Raw genomic sequence first — 24269 nt, 5'->3', positions numbered from 1 at the left:
ATAACTCAACTTTGGTGAAATGATATTCTTAAAACTGTAATCGAATCTGTTTTCTTCCCTTTTAAATTAATACTGGATGACCTCTGCAGATCACTGTACTTAGAATGAAATACAACAGAAGGATTAGAAGTGGTACATAGATTTACACACTTTTCATGGCAAGAAAAAGGAAAGAAGACAGGAAGTGACAGGCATGTGCAGGAAATGGCAGTTTGGTACATTTTACTAAATCTGGAGTCTTGATCAAGTATAAAACTTGGTAATTGTTCATCTTTTTCCCATTTAAAAATAAAGGAAATGAGCCATAGTACAGCAGATAGGACACTTCCTTGAATGCAGCTGACTAGGATTTGATCCCTAGCATCCTATATAGTACTCTGAACACTACCAGAAATAATTTCTGAGTGCAGAGCCAGGGTAACCCCTGAACACTGCCAGGTGTGACACTGCCTAAATTAATAAATAGATAAAAAGTGTTCTTAGTGGAATTCTGCCTGTATGCCATGTCTAGAGACAGAAAGGAACATAATAATTTTTATTTATAGATAACATGCAATTTTTTATTTTTTGATATATATTAGAATTGGATTTACACACAAACAATAATCATTACATTAAAATCTATATGGGGAAGGGAAAACTGGCAAAGGCCAGTATCTAAATCTTGATGTGGGTAAGTTTAAATGAATGATGTATATTTCTATTTTATAATCTCTACTATTTTGCAACTTTACATTTTATTGAAAAATACATTTTTGTATTTATAATTTTCAAAATGAACTTGTATTTCATCTAGATAAAAAGATCAAATAAATATCAATTCCTCCAGTTAGTCTGTTGCTTCAGCAACTTTTCTTTAGTTAAATACTGGTCATCTTCAACATTTATAAATATTTTTGAACATAAAATATATACCAGGATTAACCTATAGGACAAAAGTTTTTGGAATATATTGTTTGCATATTCATTTTGCTAATATGTAACACAGAAGTGAACCAATAAATAGAACTACTTAAAAATTTTTTAATATGTGAATATTATTGTTTTTATTTATCTCTTTTTTCTTTGGTCAGGTGATTGTGCAGTGTGTAAATACAATTAAACAGAAGAGAAAACAAAATATAACTCTCCAACAGTATCTTGTGCTCCAATTTAAAGTAGAAATTGTATGTGTATGCGTATTCTGCTCTCCTTTATTTGAAAAAGTTTTAGTACTACTATAAGTAATTGCTTTGGGGATTAAATAAACTTTTAATCTCTGAAATGTTATTTTGAGAGCTCTCAGCTGATTATGATAATATCCCCCACTGTAAAATCAGAAATGACTATAATTTCCTATATTGAATGGGAATGTTTAAGCTCACAAATCTCTGAGCACTTATATATAATATATATACACAAAATTACTATAATTGCTTTTAGCTGATACACACTGATTTGAGAAAAATTGGGTTTGACATTTAGTAATTAAGTCCTTTTGCCTTGATTCTGTGAAGGTACTGAGGGGGTTGGCTTTTCAATGTTAAAATTAACTAAATATATATCATTAAAATATTGAATAATTGAAGTTATATTTTATATTAATAAAAGTAACATTTAATAAACTCATGTTCATTTTATATTGTACGACAAACTCCACCATAAACAGCTTTGTGTCTGTATCTCATGGTAATTCAATAAAAATTTATATAATTTTCTAATTGATAAAAAATACATAGTGTTTTAGTTATAGTCTGTCCCAGAGAAAGTATGCTTGCTTCTCTAAATATGCACTGCTTTACAAGAAAAAAATTGCTTGCTCCTCTTTTTTCTGCAAACATGGCAAAATTTAATGCATCTACAACTTTAAATCATGTACTATAGCAGCTATAACTGAACAGAATTTGATTGCAGACCTGACTACGCTTTCCTTGGTTTTGTCAAGGTGAAATAATCTTGATAGAATATACTCAGGATTTTTTGAACAGCCCATGAAATGTGACAGGGATGTTAATCTCCACTTCAGCCCTGGCAACTTCACTCAAGTCCTTGGCATTCAGAATCAGGAGATAAGCAGGCTTTTGTCCTGCTCCGGGGGTCACCACCACACTCAGAATCACACCTGTAATCAGAAGAAAGTGAGAGAATGCTCAATAAGATAAAGCGGGGAACCATTGAACTAAAATAGGATGCATTATATTGTTAAGTTAAAAAAATCATAGGACTTTTTTTCATATTGTTCTGACTCTACTACCATTTGACTAGCCTAAAAGTGTTTTAAGCTCTTCTTGTTCCCTGGACTCTAAATTATAGGAATGAGAAGCTTATATGTTTTGCCCTTTATCATCCCAATAGTTGATCATAAACAGCCTGAGTCAGAGTGATAGAACAGCGATAAGGTGTTGTCTTGCACGCGGCTGACCCAGGACGAACCTGGGTTCGATCCCCGGCTTCCCATATGGTCCCTGCATAGCCAGGAATAAATCCTGAGAGTCACCGGGTGTGTCCCCAAAACAAAACAAAACAAAACAAAACAAAAAACAACTAAAAGAAAGTATGACAGCCTAATACAAATTTGTACTGAAAAACTTTGGAAAGTAGTAGCTATATTATTGGTTTACTTTCTTATATAAAATGAAAATATAAACCATTTGAAGTTTTGACTGGATATATTGCGTAGCATGAAATATCTCTACACTTATTCATTTACTTATTTCCCTATTATTTTCCATATTGAAATTCAGAGATTATAATCTAAGTTAGTAGTTGAAAAAACTGATGCTCTATAAACAAGTGTGTAACTTGTTTATAAGGCTGTAACTTTGGTTTCCTTTTTAGTCACAGCTGAGAGTAACATCTTAGAAATATTACCTTAGAAATTTCTATTTATTATAGATAGATCTCATTATAGATAGATCTAATAGGTCAAGAAAGTAAAAAACTCTAGAAAAGTGAAAAATCCTAAATTTCTGTTGTTGTTTATTTTTTATTTTCTATCTCGCATCCCTAGCATGTCAGGAGTAATTTCTGAGCACAGAGCCAGGAATAACCCCAAAAAGCTGCTGGGTGGGTGTGATCAAAAAACAAACAAAAAAAAAAGAATGCTTTATCAATTTTCCCAAGTGTCATCAAAAAGATCTTACCTAACACAATATGAACCTTATTTACAAAAAGGTTTAAATTCTTTAGTGTTATCTTTTTTGGTAGTGTCAAAGATTATTTCTGAACATTTTGGAATAACCAGTGTAACTCAATAAATTAATACATTTAGACCACTGGTTTTAAAAAAAAAGAGTGTGGCACACAAGGTCTGGGTGGCAGACACAGTCACTGCTTTTATTACTTGCATATGTCTATTACCATCATCTTCTTCCAAGGCATCTGGGTGAGAAACAAAGATGGGTTCTGATGGATAGGAGTCAAGTTCTTGCCAGACCCAAGTTTCTTTAGTCTTGACATTCAGCTTGCAGAGCTGATTGTAAGAAAGAAAAAAATTATCAGTACTTTTTACAGGACTAGTCATATGTCTCAACATTATGTTCTAATATTTAGAAATTAGATTCCGTACCCTGTCAGGAACAAAGTGATTCAAGCCAAGTCCGTATGCGTATGTATAAGGTTTTCCACCATAAGTTCGGTAATTGATTTGAGGAAATTCAAAGGCTATGAGAATAGTACAAAATTAAGTCGATGCTGAGGAAAACTCATGGCATTTCTCGGAAGGAGACATGTTGTACCCTCTCATACGACAAGTCAGCTCACCTTGACGAGGCCCAGAGAAGAGAACTTCAGGTTCCAGCCAGATGGTTCCATCACTGCACAGAATTGCCGTGGCAGTTGTGTTGGGAAGTGTCACTAAATTTTTGCCTGTATCAGCCTATAAAAGTGAGCAGAGAGAAAACATAAGAGACCATGAATGCAGCCTCCCCAAGTCTTGTTTCTTGAAGTCTTTATTTGTTTAGTTAATATGTATAGTATAGCACACACACACACACACACACACACACACACACACACACACTAAAAACTGTACAAGGTGATCTTCAGAGGAAATGGTCTATGCCATTCATTAGAATGGGGATCACAGGAAAGTCACGCACACACATACAGGCTCTCGATATTCTCCATCTGCAAAATAAATATACCTCCAGTCACATGAAGTGGTGAGTGAGGAAGGGTCTCTGGAAAAATAATGTTTTCTTCTATATAACAATAAAATAGTATCAACCCTATGGGGATTAATTATAATGTTCATTTCTTTGATACTTAAGATACATATTGATTTTATTAGAAAAAAATCACAAGTGATATTTTGAAAAAAAATAAGAAAAAAACCATTCTAGATATTTATCTAAGATCTTTTGTTATCCACCCTTCTATTCCTACCCCCAAGACACATAATTCATCAGATTTGGGGGAGTAGAATAGTGAATAAAATATGCTCTTTATAAAAATATGTTTATTTATTCATAATTTTATCAATTATTGAGTGCATCTTTTGGATTAGACTTCATGCCATTCATTCGGATATTTCAAAGAATCAAGTTTCCATCCCCAGGGAGCATACATTTTAGTTTGGGGCCATAAACACTATGTACCATAATTAGGAAGAAAGAAAGTAGGGGTCAAGGGGACCCTGACAGATAAGGAATGGGTTGAGAAAGAGACAGGACATTTAAAGAGGAGTCTGAGATGTTCCTAAAGTTCTCAGTTTGAACAATAAAAGGTTGTCATGATCACAACAGAGATGAGAACACTGTCAATAGAGTAAATTTGTGGGCATGGAAGATAAAAATTTAGGTTTTTTTTCTTACTAAGACATGTCTATTACACATGAATTTGGCCACAGCATATAAATTGAGTTGAAAAAATAAACAACTAAAAATATTAATAAATGTCAACTGTTTCAAAAATAGTGCAAGATATCTTTCCAAATAGAGTGAGTAATACAAATTAATGATAGAATTAAAGATTAAGTTTGAAGCTCTCTAGCATTAAGAGGTTTACAAGAAGACCTCTTAAGGTGTGCTAGGGGAAAACAAGAGTAATCAAGACGTTTTTTAAGACCTAGAGTGATCATGCAGCAAATAAGGCACTTGCCTTGTATACAGCCAACTAGGTTTTAATATCCAGTATTCTATACAGTACCCCAAGCACTGTTAGGAGTGATTCCTGAATGCAAAGCCATGAGTAAATCCTAAGCATGGGTGTGACACCAAAATAAACAAAAAAAAAAAAGATCTTATTTTTAGAGGGGATATAAAAGCATGATGTGTCATCAAAGGAGAAGGAAGGATCGTAATGAAATATGAAAGGTTGAGAATTGCTGAAGTGATGTCCTTGAGTAGGTAGCGGAAGAGGGGAGAGAAATCAGTTCTGGGTGGGCTAAGAGATAATTCGGTATGAGAACAGATGCTGGTGGGTGATTGAGTGTGGTGGCAGGAGTCTCTGTTCTTTTCTGAATTCTTTCATTTGTTTCATTGAGTTGCGTAGCAAAGAATAAGTATGGAGCTGAGAGGTGTTAAGAGTTTTAAATGTTTAACTAGGAAAATGGAAAAGTAAATGAAATTGGGACTGTAGCTGTAAACGTTATGGTATTTAAAAACGAGCCAATTAACACAATTGTATCTTCTTAGCACTTAATTTAATCTTCTGAAGGTACAAGCGGTGAGTAGGTGGAGAGCTGGATTTAACTAGGAAGGTGGTTTTGAATTGTGAGATCTATTTTTAAAAAGGAGGCAAGAAAATGAGGCACTAAATAAGATAGGAGATGATTATAATTATTGACCATGGAATTTTACTTGAGGAAGAAAGAAAGGTAAATTCTGAAAGGAATGAGGGATAGTAAGAAGTTAGGTTAAGTGAACTGGAGAACCTTGGGGTAATCAGAAAAGGGCAAATGATCTTCAGAGGTAGTAGAGTTTGAAATGCATGTAACTCAGATTATGAAAGCACAGATTATGGAACTCAGATGATAGGAAATGGCAGGAAGAAGATGCTGCCACAGCTGCTTTCTCCCACTTCCCTTCACCATGAACTATTGCCTGCAATTGGTTTTGGTTTATGGGAGACACTCAGCTCTACATTTTCTGATCAGTGACTGTTATAAGTCTTTGTTTTTTTTTCAGACTCCACAAAACCATGTTGCCAGCTAAAGTTGTGATCTGAAATGTATTCCCTCCTCAGACTAGTTCAAAAGACATAAAGAGTGACAGAATTAGAGTATTGGACTGATGGGTATCGACAAAAATAGATCAACCGTGTCTATGTGCCCATATCATTTGGTGGACAATGAACTGAAATTAAACTGAAAGTTGGAAGTCGTGAGAGGAGACAGAAGAAACAATTTTCTGAAAGTAGCAAAGTGGGACAAAGAGAACACCCACTTCAACTCCCTGATCGAAAAGTTTAAGAGCTGTGGAAGAGAAGCCACCACCTCTGGAAATTTCTACAAGACACACCAATGTCTTTTTTTTTTTTTTTTTTTTTGGTTTTTGGGCCACACCCAGTGTTGCTCAGGGGTTACTCCTGGCTGTCTGCTCAGAAATAGCTCCAGGCAGGCACGGGGGACCATATGGGACACCGGGATTCGAACCAACCACCTTTGGTCCTGGATTGGCTGCTTGCAAGGCAAACGCCGCTGTGCTATCTCTCTGGGCCCGCACACCAATGTCTTAAGGAGAGATACAGTTTGGTTAAAAGAGGTAACCTTATAAGAACTTCTAGTCTTGGAACGTGGGATATTATTGGGGGTGAGAAGAAAATATAAAGATATGTTTTAGAAAATTACATTTACTTTTATCGTTTTTTTTTTATTGTTTTGTTTTTTAGCTGCACCTGACAGTGTTCAGTTTTTAGGTCTCTGCACTCAAGAAATTACTCTTGGTAGGTTCAAGGGACAATATGGTATGCCAGGGATCTAATTTGGGATTAGAAAATAAGACTTCTTAATTTAATGGGGACATTAATTAGAAGAACGTAAATCACTGCAAACCAGTGAGGATTAGTTATTTCAAAAAAATAAAAAATAGCCTCTGTTAGTGGAGATTGGTGAAAATAAAGCCTAAGTAACTGCTGGTGAGAATGTCTGGTATAGTGTCTATAGAAATTACCCTTCAACGTAGAAAAATAATCCCCAAATGACCCAGTGATTCAACTTTTTAACATTTACCCTCAAACATATTTGCACACCTATATTCATTTCAGGGCTAAGTACAAGATTTGTGGAGAGACAGAGAGAGAGAGAGAGAGAGAGAGAGAGAGAGAGAGAGAGAGAGAGAGAGCTAGATATCTAATGACAAAAGAATGGTTCACGTTTTGTGAGTAGCCAGAGAAATATTACGGTGACCAGGGTGCTTGCTATGCATGCAGTTACCCAAGTTTAGTTTGGTACTTCCTATAGCCTCCTGAGCACTCCAAGAGTTGATCCCTAAGCACGGAGCCAGGAATAATCCCTGAACACCTCCAGGTGTGGCCCCAAAACAAACAAGTCATGAGATACACACATACTCAAACATAACATTATGACAGTGTAAGAAAAGATGAAATCTTTCAGTGCGTTGTGGATAGAACTAGAGAGTTTTATATTGAATGAAGTAAGTCAGAGGAGAACAAATATCACATCATCTTACTCATTTGTGGAACAGAGTGGGATTAAACAAGAGAATAGACAGTCTTGATCAATGCCCCAACACTTATTAGCAAATAGCAGCAGCTGGCTTGAGTTATTGTTTAGTTCAATATTCTTATGCTTAAGGCAAAGGGATTTTTCTCCATTATCTCTCTTTGTAGTTCCAGATCCAGAAATACTACAAATACTATATGCTACATATTTCATAAGCAAAAAATTGTTTGTGTTGGGATAACTAGTGGGTATCTTCAAATGCATGAATCTTATCCTTATTCTGCAATCTAGCACCACCAACTCAGTTTTTTTTTTATCTTCCATTCCCCTGCTCAAGACATACATCTGAGAACCTCTTGCTTGCTTTTCAAATTCATTCTTTTTTGTAGAAGGTTCTAAATCTAGTTAATCTTATCAACATTTAAGATTTGAATAAAATGTCTTACATTACATGCAGTTTTCTCAACCACTTTACATGCATATCATAGTCATACATAGTAAAAAAAAGATGCATTTTTTGATTTTACCAATTTTCAATTGCACTAAGATTCTTGTTGCTATTCTAATATTCTAAAACCATAGTCGCTGAATACAGGAATAAAAATTTAGAAATAAAAATCTTAAGATTCTGATGACTTTATCTGTTACTGAAGCCTTTAAAGGTTCGTAGAAAATCATAATAATGACCTACTTTTCTTATGATGACCTTTTTTTTTGTTTTTGTTTTTGGATCCCACCGGCGGCGCTCAGGGGTCACTCCTGGCTCTATGTTCAGAAATTACTCTTTACAGGCACAGGGACCTTATCGGATGCTGGGATTCAAACCACCTTCCCTCCTGCATGCAAGGCAAATACCCTACCTCCATGCTATCTCTCCGGCCCCATAATGACCATTTTTGATGCTCTGTTTCTCTAAAATTTAAAATTATAAATTAGTTGTTGCATATTATTGACAAAGAACCTAAGGATATCAGAAATCTGTACTATTTATTGAGAAAATATGGAAATTCTGTTAGATTTGGTTTAGTTTATATTGGAAGAGGCAATTGGTGCAGGGCTTACTAATAGCTTTTCCCTCAGAGATAAATTCCAGCAATTTTTATGGATCAGAGAATAGGATTGAACCCAGGTTGATCTTAACCACCTTACCATTTCTCTTGTCACTGTGAAGAATTTAATAAATGTAAAAACACTTTTACAATCCATTGGCTCTATCATACTTGGCTCTTGTTAAGTCATGTTACTTTTATTTTAAACTTTTTCTTGTTTGTAAAATAAAATGAGCCAAATTCACTTATTTCAGAAATTTAACAACAATTGAAATCAAGAGATCCAAACTTTAACCATCTAAACTTAAAATGGGCCTGTTATACTGACAGGCTGGGGACCAAGAGTACTCTGGAAACATTGGTGGTGAGAGATGGACACTTGTAGTAGAATTGGCCCTGATTGTATTTGAAACCCAGCAGTGAAGGATTTTATAAATAACAATGGTTTCAACAAAATAAAATTAAATTAAAAAAATTACTTCCATATCTGAAATTGTAGGTTATTGTCTTTAAACATAAAGCAGGAAAACAAATCCTGACAAAGACCAAGCATTATGGTGCATAAACCAACAGTGCCTACACAAAATTATTAGCTTTCTGTAAGAAAATGCAGTGATAAGATTGGGATTCAGGTAGGAGAAGTAGTTTGTTAAACTTGAGTGACCCTGAACTTCGAAGTCTAAATAGAGGATAGTTACCTTGTCAATATTCAAAGGCAGGACATATCTCCTTACTTCTGGCTGTGGAGCCTTTCTGGCATTTTTCTTCACCTCTTCCCAGTTCTCACGTAAATTGACTAAATATAAGTAATTATAAACAAATTCAAATCTGCAAAAACAAAAAGTCACACCTAAGCACAGGGAAATTAAAATTATTGTAGAAATGATTAATTTCTTTTAGAAAGCACCAGGGCCTGCCTAAACTTTACTCCCCAACCAGAAATGGCTAAAGACTCAGGCATATGACAGTCGTTTCCTCCTACTCACACTATAGGAAACAAAGAAAATAAAATCTGTGTAATGATTATGTTCAGGATCTGTGTTCAGGAATAACCCTGACAGTGCTCGATGGGCCACACATGAATGGGAATTCAAAACGCTCAGTGGGCAAAGCTGGAAGTCCTGTACTGTCTCTCCAGCCACAAATCACAGAATCTTTTATTGCCAAGTTTGTTTCATTGATGCCAGGAGTTTCAATTTGATGTTACTTTTGCTTCTGATGATCTAAATTCCCTATCCTTTTTCAATTATATTTTATGACTTAATATACTTCTAGCTTTGTTATTTTAATTAAGCACTATAAGCATCTGGGAAAGAAAGCCCTCATTTTCAGAAACAACCAGAGATGTGACATTTATACAATGTCTTTCTTGCCCTTTCCAGCAGCAGAGATCCACAATCAGAAATTCATGGTCTTCATAGGTATTGATGTGATGGAAGAGGTTAAAAGAAGAGGTTCTATATTTATTATTGAGATACTTCTTTCTTTTCTTGTCAGCAATATGAAGCCAAACCTTGAAAAGTGAGAGAAATGTTGGATGCATTTTGCAAAGGTAAACAGTATTCTATAAAGAAATGCTCCATTTTCAGAATTACAAATCTGACAGATATAAGACTTACCCCCATGGTTTCATTGGACTCAAAGCAATCCATGTAGTTGGCTCCCCAAAGACTCCAGGAAGAAAGGAACTTGAACAGGTTAATTTTGACGGGTGTCTCCACAAAAACAATATAGTTCGGAGTCAAACCAAAACTGTGCAGAGACACAAATGGACTTGTGAATGGGAAGGGCTATCAGAGCAAAGAAATATAGATGCACAAGATATACTCAGTTTTATGAATCACGAGTGCCTATATGAAATTACTTTTAGATTTTGCTTCCTGTTTATAAAAGGTAATGATCAGAATTGCAATCAAGGTAGACAAAATAGATCATCAATTTTGAGTTTTTCTGAAAAATCATAGCACATCTTCAAGTTACCTATGTACATATGAAGGCTTGAATCGGTCACTGCAGGGGAATTGCACAACAACCTCTGACTTGCTTATTGGATCTTCCATGTCTGAAAAAAAGTGATTTTAAAAAGGCTTTGTAGCAGCCTCTATTTTAAATGTTAACTGTAAAGCATTTATAACAGGTCATGATGGCAAAGAAATGCATGGTTAGATCTTGATATTATTTAGAGCTTATTTTTATTTTCTCAATCTTAACCTATTTTTCATGAAAATTTGTGAGGCTGCAATCACCTTGGCAAATCCAAATAGCAACAGATTTGGAAAATTGCACCAAAATAGCCTCTTGACAGGTAGAGTATGGTAGAGACAGCTTATAACAACAAATGGAAATGACTCCTTAGGGGAAAAAAAAAGGCAAAACTTGAGTATTTTCCAAGTGCCTTTGACAATTCTCTTAAAATACCTATTATTCCTTGTGGGTTGGTGTCAATAACCTTACCCACTCATTCTTTGGCACATTAAAGTTTGTTAGTTTGCTCAGACAAAGAATCTTTCAAAACATCATGTGCATCAGAATAACATGAAGAGATTCTTAAAATACTGATTATGGACTTACTCCCACAAATTTCTATTCAATCTTCCTTAAGTGGGGCTCAAGATTCTTATTTTGAACGAATTCCCAGATAATGCTTTTGGTTCAAAGATGCTGTTCAGAACCATGCTAAATAATGCTAGACAAAAAAATCTTTACAAATACAACTAATATATCCTGCTTGAAGATGGCCATAAAACTTCTGATAATGAATAGACAATTCCAATAAGTATCAAGTTTCTGTTTTAATATACTTTCTCTAAAATAGAATCAATGTGTTTGTTGTTTGAGAATGCTTTCTGTATGAGAATATGTGTTTGTTGCAAAGTTTAATTTGCCTGGCACTGGAGTAAGTACTCTGTAAATGTTTGCTCAATTTGAATATAAATTTACATTTTCAAATTTGCATAGATGTTACATAAACACACAGACATCTATAAAACAATGTGGAACTGAACTAAGTCAATGACTTCATGTATTTTTTAAGTTTTAATTGTCTTTTATGGTGCTTTAGGCATTGGTCCTGTACTAGGATAGAGGTGAGAATAATTGTGCTAATATCTGAAATTATTTTAACAGTATATATTGTGCTATCCTGATCATCTGATCCAAAAAACTTCATTTCTGGTATTTTTTAAAAATAATATAGATGCTTATTTTAAGATGAGTCAATTGGGTAAACTGACCTGCTTGGAGTGGAGGAATCTTTACAATATTGTAGGCAATTGAAAAATTTTTTCCAAAGCAATTACCAATGTTGTAAACGGTTCCATCATTTTCAATGTGGGGATGAGCAGTGGCTCCATTTACAGAGACATAGTTGCAAAGATCAACCTAAGGAAGGGGAGATATGTCATTTGTGTTAGAGAAAGATGAATATAGTGGATCAAGTATGCTTTTATTCTTGGTACCTTGAGTATATTTTGTCTTTTCATTTCTCTGGATCCTACTTTATTTCAAATCAGCTTGAACTCCTATTGTTTGTGTGGAGTTCTCCTATAAGACTCCTGGTAACCACTCTTTTTTTTTTTTTTTTTTTTTTTGGTTTTTGGGCCACACCCGGCAGTGCTCAGGGGTTACTCCTGGCTGTCTGCTCAGAAATAGCTCCTGGAAGGCACGGGGGACCATATGGGACACCAGGATTCGAACCAACCACCTTTGGTCCTGGATCGGCTGCTTGCAAAGCAAACGCCGCTGTGCTATCTCTCTGGGCCCCTGGTAACCACTCTTGCCTCTGAAATCTTTTCTCTGACTAATCTTCAATTGATGCTTCCCATAAAATGCTCAAGTTTTTTTGTTCCTTTTAGAATATTCAGCTTTTTCTTAAGTAATGATAACTTCAAATCTGGAGATTCCTTTATATTATTAGATCGAGTTCCTTATTGTTATTTTATTCTTTATTTTATTAGATTGACTTCCTAAATTTATTTTATTGAACTGTATGAAATTGCTTATTTGCAATAAAAATGTGTATAACTCTTATAAGAATGACAATGATATATGTTATAACTAAACCCAGTGTCTTGCAAATAGTCTGAATCCAGAACTGTAAGGAGCATTATGATTCATTCATTAGAGGCAATAGACCAACCAGGGGAGCCACAAGTCTCCTGAGATTTAATACAAATGTTTTTTGGAGAGAGAATTTAGTTCTATAATCAAATTTGAAGTCTCAGATGAAATTCAGAATCACTAGGCAAACCTTTCAATGTTTAGAAGGAGAAATTGAGGTCTTAAAAAGGTTAAGTGACTTGTTTAAGGAATCAAAGTCACACACTAGCAAATTCAGACCTGGCTTCCTTCCTGGGTCTTGCCCAATAAATATTTATTGAAATAATAATTGATGGAGCAGATATTTGCTGAGCCAAAATCTTTGTATTTGATTAGGATAATATGTTGTAAGGCATACAGACTTTTTAGCACCCTTATTTAAATTTAAATAATAGGCAAGGCTTCATTTATTCATTATTCATTATTTATTCGTCAAGTACTCATTGAGCTTCTATTATAGATTCTAAGAAAAAAAAGATGGATCTTGCTTTCAAAAATTTCACACATGAGATGGAGTAGTAGCACAGCGGTAGAGCATTGCCTTGCACACGGCTGACCCAGGATGGACCTGGGTTCGATCCCTAGTATCCCACATGGTCCCTGAGCCAGGAGCAATTTCTGAGTGCAGAGCCAGGAGTAACTCTTGAGCACCAACATGTGTGCCCCCAAACCAACAACAAACAAATGAACAAATAAACAAAAATTTTAGTCTAGACTTGTCTAATATGGGAGACATAGATAATAGCTTAAATGTCAATTAATCCTAATTAAACTTCAAATTTAATTTCTTGACCACAATACCCATATTTCAAAGGCTCAGTAGATTTTGAACACTAAGGCTTCAAAACATTTTCATCATTATAGAAAGTTTTATTTGAGAGCACTTTGTTAGACCAATAAGTTGGCAGTTAGTACATACAGCACATGGAAACCTCTGTAGAATTAAGACCATTCAACCCAGACTGGGAGATTAGGCAGATCTTCCCAAGGGCATGCCTCCAACTAATGCTTGAATGGTGAGTAAAAGTTAACCAGCTGCAGACAGAAGACTGAGTGCAACAGGGAATGGAACCCTTCTACTATACAGGCACAGAGCTGCAAAATATCTCATGCTATTTGAGGATTACTCGTCATTTAACATAACTGCCTGGAAGGTCATGCATAAATGGGAGGAAATGAGAATGGGTTTGTCTTAAAGTCCCTACTTTGAAGTTCATCTTAAAATTAAGGGGAACCCTAGATAAATTAAAATATTTTCATTTTAATTTTAGAAAAAATAATCACTTTTATGGAATTCAAAACGTATTTAAGGCAATCAGGAAAGGCACTAATTTGACTATCATTAAATAAAACACAGAAAAAAGTTCTTCCAAAGTACATTTGAAATGATGTCAGTTAATGTGGTGCTCAAAATGGAAACTAATATAAACAAAAGATCATTCTGAAGCCATAGCATGGTCTTTCTCTTAAAGAATTGTGACAATATGAATACCTATTAATTACCAGAATCAAATGAATCTTATGAATGCTTTAGAGAAGTTTAGAAACTTAACTTGACATTCTTCTATGTTATTTACATACACACAAACATACACAGTCAGATGTCTTTTCATATATACATCAGAAGAGAAATTATAAATTTAATAAACTAGTAAACCATTTTTAAGAATGTTTTTACTTCTTTGTGATATTGAAACCCAATGTTAAAATGGCATTATACTGAATTCCTCATTCTAGTTTTGAATGCCATTTAATTGGTCTTGCTACCCTTGTCTTTTTTGTATTTTCAGACAACCTGTCGATGAATTTTTAATTAACTATTCCAAAATGTATATATGTTTCTATCACTTCTCTAAGCAAAAACTTTTAGTAGCTTCCCTTTAACCAAATAACTTATTACAACCTTTTAGGCATTACCCAAAATTCTTACTTTTCTCCTGTTCCTTGTCCCAGTATTACTGTTGGTATAGTTACAAATTCTCAACTAAGTAATTCTGTCACACCTGGCAGGAGAGTCAAAAATAATGATGAACATTTTGGGTTTATATAATGAGTGACTATATGACTGGTATTTAGTGGATTGAACCAGAGATTACAAAGCTCTGCAGTGTCCGACACAGACTTTACCATGACAAATTACTGTCCAATGCCAATAGCTCCTTCATTGAGAATACAGCCAAAGACATAATTATTTCATTTTTTATGAGAATATACTCTTTTTACATCATGACTCTGATCATGTTACAACTCCACTTATCTGAAATATGCTTTCTCTAAATTCACGAAAGTTTGGTTCCGCCTTTAACCTCTAGCTAAAAATTGAGCCTTTAAAAATTTCTTGAAAAATTTTCTTTTGGGGGCCAGAGTGGTGGCGCAAGCAGTAGGGCATTTGCCTTGCAGTTCGATCCCTCAAGCCAGGAGCAATTTCTGAGCACATAGCCAGGAGTAATCCCTGAGTGTCACCGGGTGTGTTCAAAAATAAATAAATAAATAAATAAATGTATTTTGTTCTGTATTTTTACAGAAGATTTTCTCTCTTCTAAAGGACTCATCATATTCTGAGTCATCTTAAAATTCAGTTGTGTGTTTGTTGATTTTTCCAACTAGATTTTGGATGCCTCCTAAACATGGGAGTGGTGACTTGCAAATAATTACTTCTTGATAAACATAGATTAAAACTATGAATCTATTTGCTGACTGTTGCATGGGAATTGATTAAGTTCTCGGCACAATTTTTTCTTATATTTTCTTATCTTGCTAATATTCTTTTCAATGCTATCTTATTTAATTCATAGTTAGATTATCTCTAGGAGTCTACAAAAATTTGTGTGATAGACTATGACTAACAAGTTCTACTATATGTCAGCATTTCTGATATTAATGGCTCTGACTTTTTTGTATGTCTAATACATGTCAGGTACTTGTCAACATAACAAGAATTATTAGATACAAAGATCCTATTATCTTACTTACAGATGCTCCCTTTGCATCTCGTTTAAACTCTGGCACGTAGAAAGGAAGCCAAGAAATATTTGTGTCACCAATTAACATTTTAGACATTTAGTATGTCTTTCCCTCAATCCACACAAAATGCTTAGATTTTCTTAGATGAAGAAATTTTCTCTAAGTCATATAGAGATCAGTTGGGAGCAAATCAAGACCTGGAAATATAATTTTTCTGGCTCTCATGTTCTTTCCACTAAATTGCATTAGCAGGTTTAATTCTAAGCTGCAAATTCTAAATTCCTGAGAGATGTCCATGATCTCTCTGACCTACCTGTTTAATTGTCTCCAAGGTCTCAGGATTAATCTTTGTAATGAAGTTGGTCTCAGTGCAGGCATAATAATCTTCCCCGACTGGGTAGATATTAACCAGGGCATTATCAGTAACCTCCACTCCTCGAAAGTAAGAAAAAAACCTGCAGAAGCAAATTGGATTTTTTTTTTCATTCCTCTATCTTTCCAGCCGCAAAAGAGAAGGGACTAATAGAGTGTGTCTAACAATATGCACTTTGGGTTTAGTGACCTGGAAAATATGTTCTTGCAGGGATCTGGGAAAGCGCAGGTGCCAAATTCTGTGATGACGATTCTATTCTCAGTCATGGCTCGAACATACGCATCCGTGCGGATGAACCTGTAGGACATTGAGACGCGCAGGAAAAGGTCGTGGTCAGGTAATTGTGTAACTCACATCGAGCTTCGGATGAACATTTGTGGCTCCTTTTGAGGTAGAATCATAAATCAGGCCATGACAAATGAAGAATATTGGCAGGTCACTTTCTTGAGGTCACCCAAGAGGAATGAGTCAATGAACCATAAACTTAAATTTATGTCTGATCAACTTCTCAATGACAGATGAGAAGTTTAAGGCTCAGGAAAGTAATATAGTTCACATGGGAGGCTCAGCTAGGTTAGGACTCAAGATGTTCAGAGTTAAAAAACTTGCTTTTTTTTTTTTTAAGGTTCAAGTGTGGTTCACTCTGACTTCTTGAGCCTGCCACCTAGGGACCACTGTACCTGGATTCTGGTTTGTTGTAGCTCCCTTGCCCTTTTGAGTTCTAGTAATTAAAAAAACTTTCCAATATAAAAGTAGGTATTTTAAGTGAGTTTTCACAACAGGTAGGGTGCTTGCCTTGCACACAGCCGACTGGGTTCTATCCCTGGCATCCCATATTGGTCCACCTAGCCCACCAGGAGTGTCCTGAGTGCAGGAGCAGGAGTAAATTTCTGAACACACTCTCTAAAACCAAATAAATAAATACATAAATAAATAAATAAATAAATAAATAAAAATAGGTACTTTTGCCCCATTGGCCATCCTAGAAAGTATTAATTTCTTATATAGAAAGTTAGCTTAGGTCTGATTTTCTGATTTTTGAATTCTTTTTTGTTGTTGTTGTTGTTTTTTTCGGGCCACACCCGTTTGATACTCAGGGGTTACTCCTGGCTAAGTGCTCAGAAATTGCCGGACCACATGGGACACCAGGGGACCGAACCGCGGTCCTTCGTTGGCTAGCGCTTGCAAGGCAGACACCTTACCTCTAGCATCACCTCGCCGGCTCCTGATTTTTTAATTCTTATAAAGAAAAAAATGGAGCAGGGTCTATAAAGTTTATATAGAAGATCTGTCTGGCTTTTAACTTATAATTTCACGTCCCAAATTTTGCTAGACCTGTTTTGCTTCTGTTCTATGATGGTCTAAATTATCTTGATACTTCAAGCCTCCATTTATTCTTCCCCATGATGTCCCTTCAGAATATGCCAAATATGGGCATAATCAACAAATCTTGAATATTAAATTATAAGACCTATTAATATTAAATAAAAGTATGCCATTATATAAATATATATTATGTATATATAAATGATAAATTTATATATAATATTAAATAAAAGACCTGAATATTAAATCATAAGAAATTACTTATTAGAACATTAAAGGCAGCTTCCCAAGTGTTGTCTCAAACTTCAGGCTTTTAGTATTAACCTTCTATTTTTAGGAAAATTATCTTTCTTTTATCACAATATATTAGTTATTAAATTCTTCCATCCTTCTGTGGGCCTTACACTCTTTCCAGGACCTTTTTATTATAAAAAGAGACAAGAGGCAAGAACCAGAAGTGTAATAATAGCCAGAACAATGACCATTACTGAATGTTTTGCTTTTCATTTATTCCTTGCAACGAATGATAAGGTAGGATTTCATTCCACTTTATGAGTGAGAAAATGATGAATCAAAGAGAAGAATTTTGTTGAAGTTTGCTTTTCCTCCCCTTCCCTTTTTTCCTTCCCCTCTCCTCTCCTCACCTCTTCTCCCTTTTCTTCCCCTTCCTCTTTTCTCCCCTTCTTTCAGATAGATGATCTTGAATTTGAGATCAGGCATAACATATAACAAAGTTTAAGTTTTCATATGCTTCTTTATTTCCCAGCACAGTTCCCAGAGGGCCATGACACACCCTTGCCAGATGCCTTTAGAGATCAAACCAGTGATTCACTCATTCCTTGGATTCAAGAGATTGAACATGAAAAGAGGTTCAACTAAACTAGGCCCCTCAGTTGAAAGGGAAAGATGATCTAGTATTCCATACTTTTTTTTTTTGAAACTTGGGGGTCATGCCTGGTGGTGCTCAGGGTTTTCTCCTGGCTCTGTGCTCAGAAATTACATCTAGTGGATTTGGGGTGGTAGTATCATAATGGGTCATGCAAGGCAAGTGCCCTACCTGCTGTACTATCACTCCAACACCTCCATACCTTCTGTGGTACGTGACATGTCCTTCTTTGAAGTCAAACTTGTGCAGGAGGGCTTGTCCATCAAACAGGTGGTAAAAAGGTTCAGATCCGACTTCAAAGAGTCCTGGCCCACATCGAAGCAGACTGCCAGTCAGCCAGAGGGGGATCCTGCCTAGGACCAAGTTGAGACACAGAGCCTTGCTCTTACCTGCTCCCTTGGATTGCTGCTTGGTGGTTTCTTTTTTTATAAAGCTGCTGCTGATTTTAGTGTCCAGTTCTCAATCTGGGCTGCATTTTGGAAAGATTCTCTTTCTGGGATTCCCCCTTCTCTAATGAGGAGACCAATGATTGGAAATCAGGCAGTGATTCAGAGTTTAGATAAAGCATTGGAAAAGATGAGAAATATAATTTTCCACCTCAAAGACTTTCTAAGATACCAATGTATTTACTTAGTGTTTTGTTGTTGTTGTTGTTTTCCAGGAGTGTTTGAACTACACGTGGAGATGTTTAATTTACTCCTGGCTCTGTAATCAGGGATCACTCCTGGCAGGCTCAGAAGATCACATGGGGTGCCAGAAATCAAATCTGGGTTGACCAGGTGAAAGACAAGTGCCCTACCTGCTTTCCTATTGCTCAGAACCTGTATTTCTCTTTTCATCACCGCCTTGATTTGAAGAGTTAGAGAACTGGGGAGAGAGCTCAAAGGATGAAGTGTATGCTTGGGCCTAGGGTTTCCTGAGCACCATAGGAAATACTCATGATCATTGTGACATAAATGCCCCTACACCCCCTGTGGGTATATAAAACTCAAAGATGTGACTCAATGGTAAAGTGAATAACTCTTGTGTGTTCAATCCCTGGGATCAATCCCTGGAACTGCAGAAAAAGAAATTTAAAATTCTTTGCGATATTTTTATGGAGTGTTGAAAATAGGGATAAATTAGGAACAAGAATCAAGACACAGTAACAGATGGCTATGAAGAAGAGGTCATTTACAAGAAACAAGATCATTGACTTTTGATTCTAGAACTAAGTCACCGAGGGTGGGAACTATTATTCAGATGGAAGTAAATCTGGTGTTAAGAGCCCTGAGATCTATTTCAGGATTTGCCATGAGCCTCCTCTGGGCCTTAGTGTCTTCATCTGCAAAATGAAGATTCAGAATGTCTTATCCATTTAAGCAATTATGTTTGGTTCCATCATTTTGTCCTTTGAAAAGTATAGTGTTTATTTAATTCTTATCAATTAATTTTAAAAATCAAATCCCTATACTCAATTCTAGAAGCCTATTCAATAATGCTCTTGTTTTGTTTTATTTTGGGGAGACCACACCCAGTAAACAGGATTAATCCTGGCTCTGCACTCAGAAATCACTCCTTGAAGACTCAGGGAACCATATGGAATACTAGGGATCAAATCCAGTTCGACCACATGCAAGGCAAACACCCTACTTACTGTACTATCTCTCTGGCCCCAGGATTTATAGTTCTTTTTTTAAATAATCTTTAAAAATAAAGTCCAGAGGGGTAGTACAGTGGGTAGGGCACCTGCCTTTCATTCAATGACCCAATTCCTGGCACTCCATATTGCTACCTGAACACTGCCAGAAGTAATTCCTGAGTATAGAGTTGGGAGTAACCCCCCCGTACATCACTGAGCCTAATTCCTAAACCAAAACAAACCTTATAAAAAAATCAAGCACAGTTAAATTAAAATTTATAATACTTTTTTGCATTACTCAAACCTAGATTGTTAGCACTGGGAGCTAAGAAAGAGTGTTGCGGGCCCGGAGAGATAGCACAGCGGTGTTTGCCTTGCAAGCAGCTGACCCAGGACCAAAGGTTGTTGGTTCGAATCCCGGTGTCCCATATGGTTCCCCGTGCCTGTCAGGAGCTATTTCTGAGCAGACAGCCAGGAGTAATCCCTGAGCACCGCCGGGTGTGACCAAAAAAAAAAAAAAAAAGAAAGAGTGTTTGCCTATTGTACAGAAGAGGAAAGTAGGAGAAAATAGAGAAAAGAGACTTGTCTCAGCTTTCTCTTTTTCATAACAGCAGATGCTAGCAAGGATGTTGTATGGGGCATATAGCACCTGCCATAGTCTCATGGATATGATAACCATAGTAACAATAATTACAGAATCTCTGAATCACTTTGGTATGAGACACTGGGCAAATCTTTCTATATTTATTATCGATAATTTAATCTACACATCTCCAAAAGATAAAATGTAGTTTGTTTGGGGGCAGTTGAAGGCATTGAGAGTGGAAAGGAAAGTTTTAGGAACTCGTGGGATTCATGGTTTGTAAACACACAAAGCTACAATTAGCAACTACATTTGCTTAACTCCAGAGCCCTTTTTCCAATGTAATTGGCATGAAATCTGCTGCCCTCTAGTGTGTTTTTCCTAGATACTGTCTCTGGGACTTCATTTATCTGGCCTCTGATGGAAATAACATTGATAGACTGTTTACTAAATGTCAAACACTGTCAGTTTACAGATCACAAAGGTACAGTCCTAGTCCTCAAGGAATTACAAACGGGTGATATTTTTCTTCCTGCTATACAAATAAAGCACAAGTTAAGAGAGAACATGTGTTCTAGGAGTAAAATGCCCAAACCTTCTGTTTCTCTACTCTGCAGCCCACAGAGGCAACCAGCATAGAGAAATGATATCAAATAGGGCTAGAGGAGAGAGTTGAACAAAAGCAGGAGGTAGCCAGCTAAGTAACTGAGACTTACCTGTAACATGAGCTGTCAGTGGCGAGGACAGTTCTTCCACAGTTTCGAACAGCTTCTTGTAACCACTTGCAGGATGCTCCACTCTGAAAAGGCAGAATAAAGATGAAAAAAAAAAAAAAAAGCTCAGGGAAAGGCACAGAGTTATCCAAGTGACAGAAGCAGAGCTCCAGGATAAAAGGTTCCAAGTACACACACCTCTGGGTGGTTTGTACTGATGTATGTGGTGGATACAGGGATAGAACTCTCAGCCTTATAAGACAAGTCTGGGTTAGTGATTCTTGGGCGTCAGGGGGAAATGACCTCCCACTGAATGCCACATTGGTTCATATCCTTCCCTCTGTAGTCTTCCCACATTTCTGAACATCAGTGATATCACTCTGGTCACTTTTCAGTTTTTCCTGAAAAATTATTCAGCCCTGCATCTACCCTCAGCATAGGGGATTTACTTGCCCATTCTCTCCTACAATGAGTTAAGAGATGATGGCTTATGGGTCAGTATATCAACTTTTGATATTCACCATAGTTTATCACCATGTTTTCCTTCCTTTTCCCCCTTCCTTCTTCTCTTCCTTTCTTTTCTTTCTTTCTTTTTTCCTTCATTCCTTTTTCCTTACTTTCTTTCTTCCTCTTTCCTCATTTTCTTCCTTTCCTCCTTCATTCTTCTCTTCTTTCCTTTATTTCTTCCCTCCTTCCTTCTTTCATTTCTTCCATTTTTCTTTCTTTCCTTCCTTTCTTCCTTCCTTCTTTCATTCTTTCCTTCCCTCTCCTTCCTTTTCTTTCTTTTCTTTCTTTTCTTCATTTTTCCTTTATTTCTTCTTTCTTCCTCTCTCTTCTTCCTTCCTTTTCTTTCTTATTCCTTCCCTCCTTCCTTCTTCCCTTTCTTTATTCCTCACTTTCTTTCATTTATTCCCGTCCTTCCCACTTCCTTATTTCCTTTCTCCCTTCTTCTCTTCCTTCCTCCCTCCCACCCTTCCTCCCTTCTTTTGCTTTCCTTTTTTCCCTTTTCCCTTTATTTATTCTTCCTTCCATCCTCCATTCCTTCCATCCTTTCTTTCTCCCTCTTCATCCCTCCCTCTCTTTCTCTCCTCCTTCCTTCTTTCCTCTTTCCTTATTTTCTTTCTTTATTCCTTCCTTCTTTCCTTTCTTTATTCCTTCCCTCCTTTGTTCTTTCATTTCCTCCCTCCCTCCTTCCCTCCCTCCCTCCCTCCTTCCCTCCCTCCCTCCCTCCCTTCCTTCCTTCTTCCTTCCTTCCTTCCTTCTTTCCTCCCTCCCTCCCTTCCTCCCTCCCTCCCTTCCTTCCTTCCTTCCTTCCTTCCTTCCTTCCTTCCTTCCTTCCTTCCTTCCTTCCTTCCTTCCTTCCTTCCTTCCTTCCTTCCTTCCTTCCTTCCTTCCTTCCTACCTTTTCTTGGATCACAGCTAGTAGTACTCAGGAGTGCTCCCACCAGTGCTCAATGGAACTTGGAGTGCTGGGGGTCTAACTTGGGTCAGCTGCTGCAAGACAATTACTATCTCTCCAGTCTTTTTATATCATTTCTTCACCAGTCTCAAAAGGCTCTAGTACTTTTAAAATAATAGCCTCTAATATTTTGATTTCAAGTCTTCACTTTCTGTTCTCTCGTTCTGGCTAAATTTTTTTAACTTATTAGAGTGGGAGCTTTGACCAGTCCTCCTAATTGGGCTTTACCTTTTATGAAGCCATTTCTATATGCCATACTGCATGAAGATAACTTTGCCTATATTTGCTTTCATATAATCCTCTACCATTACTATGGTATACATATTTCTCTTGTACTCATTCTATCTGACAAAACTCCTAGACTTCAAAGAGTTAAGTAATTTATTCCAATTCCACAGCTAGAAAATGGTTAGGTAATAAGCAGAGAACCCAGATCTGCCTCATTAAAATCTTCATGCTTTCAGACTTTTCCAAAACCTCATAAACAGTACACAAATCTCACTATAATTTAGACCTAAAACAGCCTGCTCATTACTTCAGTTTATAAATAGGAAGATATCCCGCAACAACAGCCAGGGCCTTCCTAAACAGGTCATCAGTAATTTTCAGCAGTGCCTGAAATAGTTTATCTACAAACCCACTGAAGCAGGGAAGCAAAATCTCCCAGAATTACTTACTGGATGGACATTTTGTCAGTGGAAGATTGAAAGTCCTGGCACCAACAGCAAAGTGAGAAGGCAAGTCATCAACCAGGTCCTTTATGCCTTCTAAATCCCCCCCCCCCCCAACCCACACACACCCTTGGAATTATGGCTTTGGGAATCCTTTTTCAGCTCTCAGCTAAGCAGGAGAAAACAGAAGTTGCTTTGAGCATTATTAGGGCCTCCAGTTCCCATGACAATTGTTTGGCTCTTTCTGAGTGACTCCAGTCCTTCCCAAAGAAAAGGTGAAGTGAATTGGAAAGCAAGGAACTGTGTGCAAGTGGCAAGTATGGGGCCTGAGTTGACTCAGGTCACTGGCATTCAATTCCTGTCTCTGGTTGCACTTTTCTCTCCTATCTCTGAACCATTATTGTTAACCCTATTTATTTATTTACCTACCTATTTAAAAATACTTGGCATCATTTATGGATGTAACAGGGATGACATTGTCCCTTTGCAGGTATTACAGAAAACTACCAAACTACTCAGTACAATTTTTCGAATGCTACAGTAAAAATGCAGAGTGTTTTGGGAGCACAGAACAGCCAATTTGGTCCTGCATGGAGCCTTTCAGTGCCAACAGGGTGAGGACTTCATTTTTATGTTATTGATATTCTGATGATGCTACTAAAACTTCCTACTCTCACTTTTCTATATATTAATATATATTCTGTAGATAAAACATATTCTGTAGAATCAACTGTATTTTTAGTAACTTTTTAGACACCTTTTAATTAAACATCAGTATTTTGCAAATGTGTTCATAATTTTTAAATTAATAAACACTGGGCCTGGGGAAAAAGCTCAATTGGTAGAATATATGTCTTACATGTTTGTGGTCCCTTTTGTTTCTTTGCTCAGCACACTGGTTAAGATCCTGTTAGCCTCTGATA

At 36.4% G+C, this 24269-nt stretch overlaps 1 protein-coding gene across 2 annotated transcripts; it reads right to left on the bottom strand.

Annotated features, from left to right (window-relative positions):
- Positions 1 to 1949: 1949 nt before the first annotated feature.
- Positions 1950 to 23375, bottom strand: RPE65 (retinoid isomerohydrolase RPE65). 2 transcript variants are annotated; one of them, XM_049774409.1, is made up of 14 exons: positions 23353 to 23375; positions 21220 to 21302; positions 18502 to 18652; positions 16277 to 16384; positions 16028 to 16169; positions 11886 to 12033; positions 10633 to 10714; positions 10272 to 10404; positions 10026 to 10165; positions 9351 to 9480; positions 3742 to 3856; positions 3548 to 3642; positions 3340 to 3451; positions 1950 to 2101 (listed from the first exon to the last, which is right to left on the bottom strand). In XM_049774409.1, the coding sequence occupies exons 1-14, from the start codon at positions 23361 to 23363 to the stop codon at positions 1950 to 1952; spliced, it is 1602 nt and encodes a 533-aa protein (XP_049630366.1). In that variant the 5' UTR covers positions 23364 to 23375. The 2 variants fall into 2 exon arrangements, with proteins under 2 accessions (XP_049630366.1, XP_049630367.1); XM_049774410.1 differs by lacking the exon at positions 16277 to 16384.
- Between the last annotated feature and the right edge of the window lie 894 nt (positions 23376 to 24269).

The sequence above is a fragment of the Suncus etruscus genome, chromosome 6, assembly GCF_024139225.1.
Source record: "Suncus etruscus isolate mSunEtr1 chromosome 6, mSunEtr1.pri.cur, whole genome shotgun sequence".
Taxonomy (NCBI): domain Eukaryota; kingdom Metazoa; phylum Chordata; class Mammalia; order Eulipotyphla; family Soricidae; genus Suncus; species Suncus etruscus.
Note: the sequence above shows the minus strand (reverse complement) of the source record. Positions and strands in the feature narration are given on the sequence as shown.

Coding starts and splice junctions, on each gene's coding strand:
- RPE65 (XM_049774409.1), bottom strand. Junction 18,653..21,219: donor ACTGACAGCTCATGTTACAG/GTAAGTCTCAGT, acceptor ACTTGGTCCTAG/GCAGGATCCCCCTCTGGCTG. Junction 2,102..3,339: donor TGCCTTGGAAGAAGATGATG/GTAATAGACATA, acceptor TTCTGATTACAG/GTGTGATTCTGAGTGTGGTG.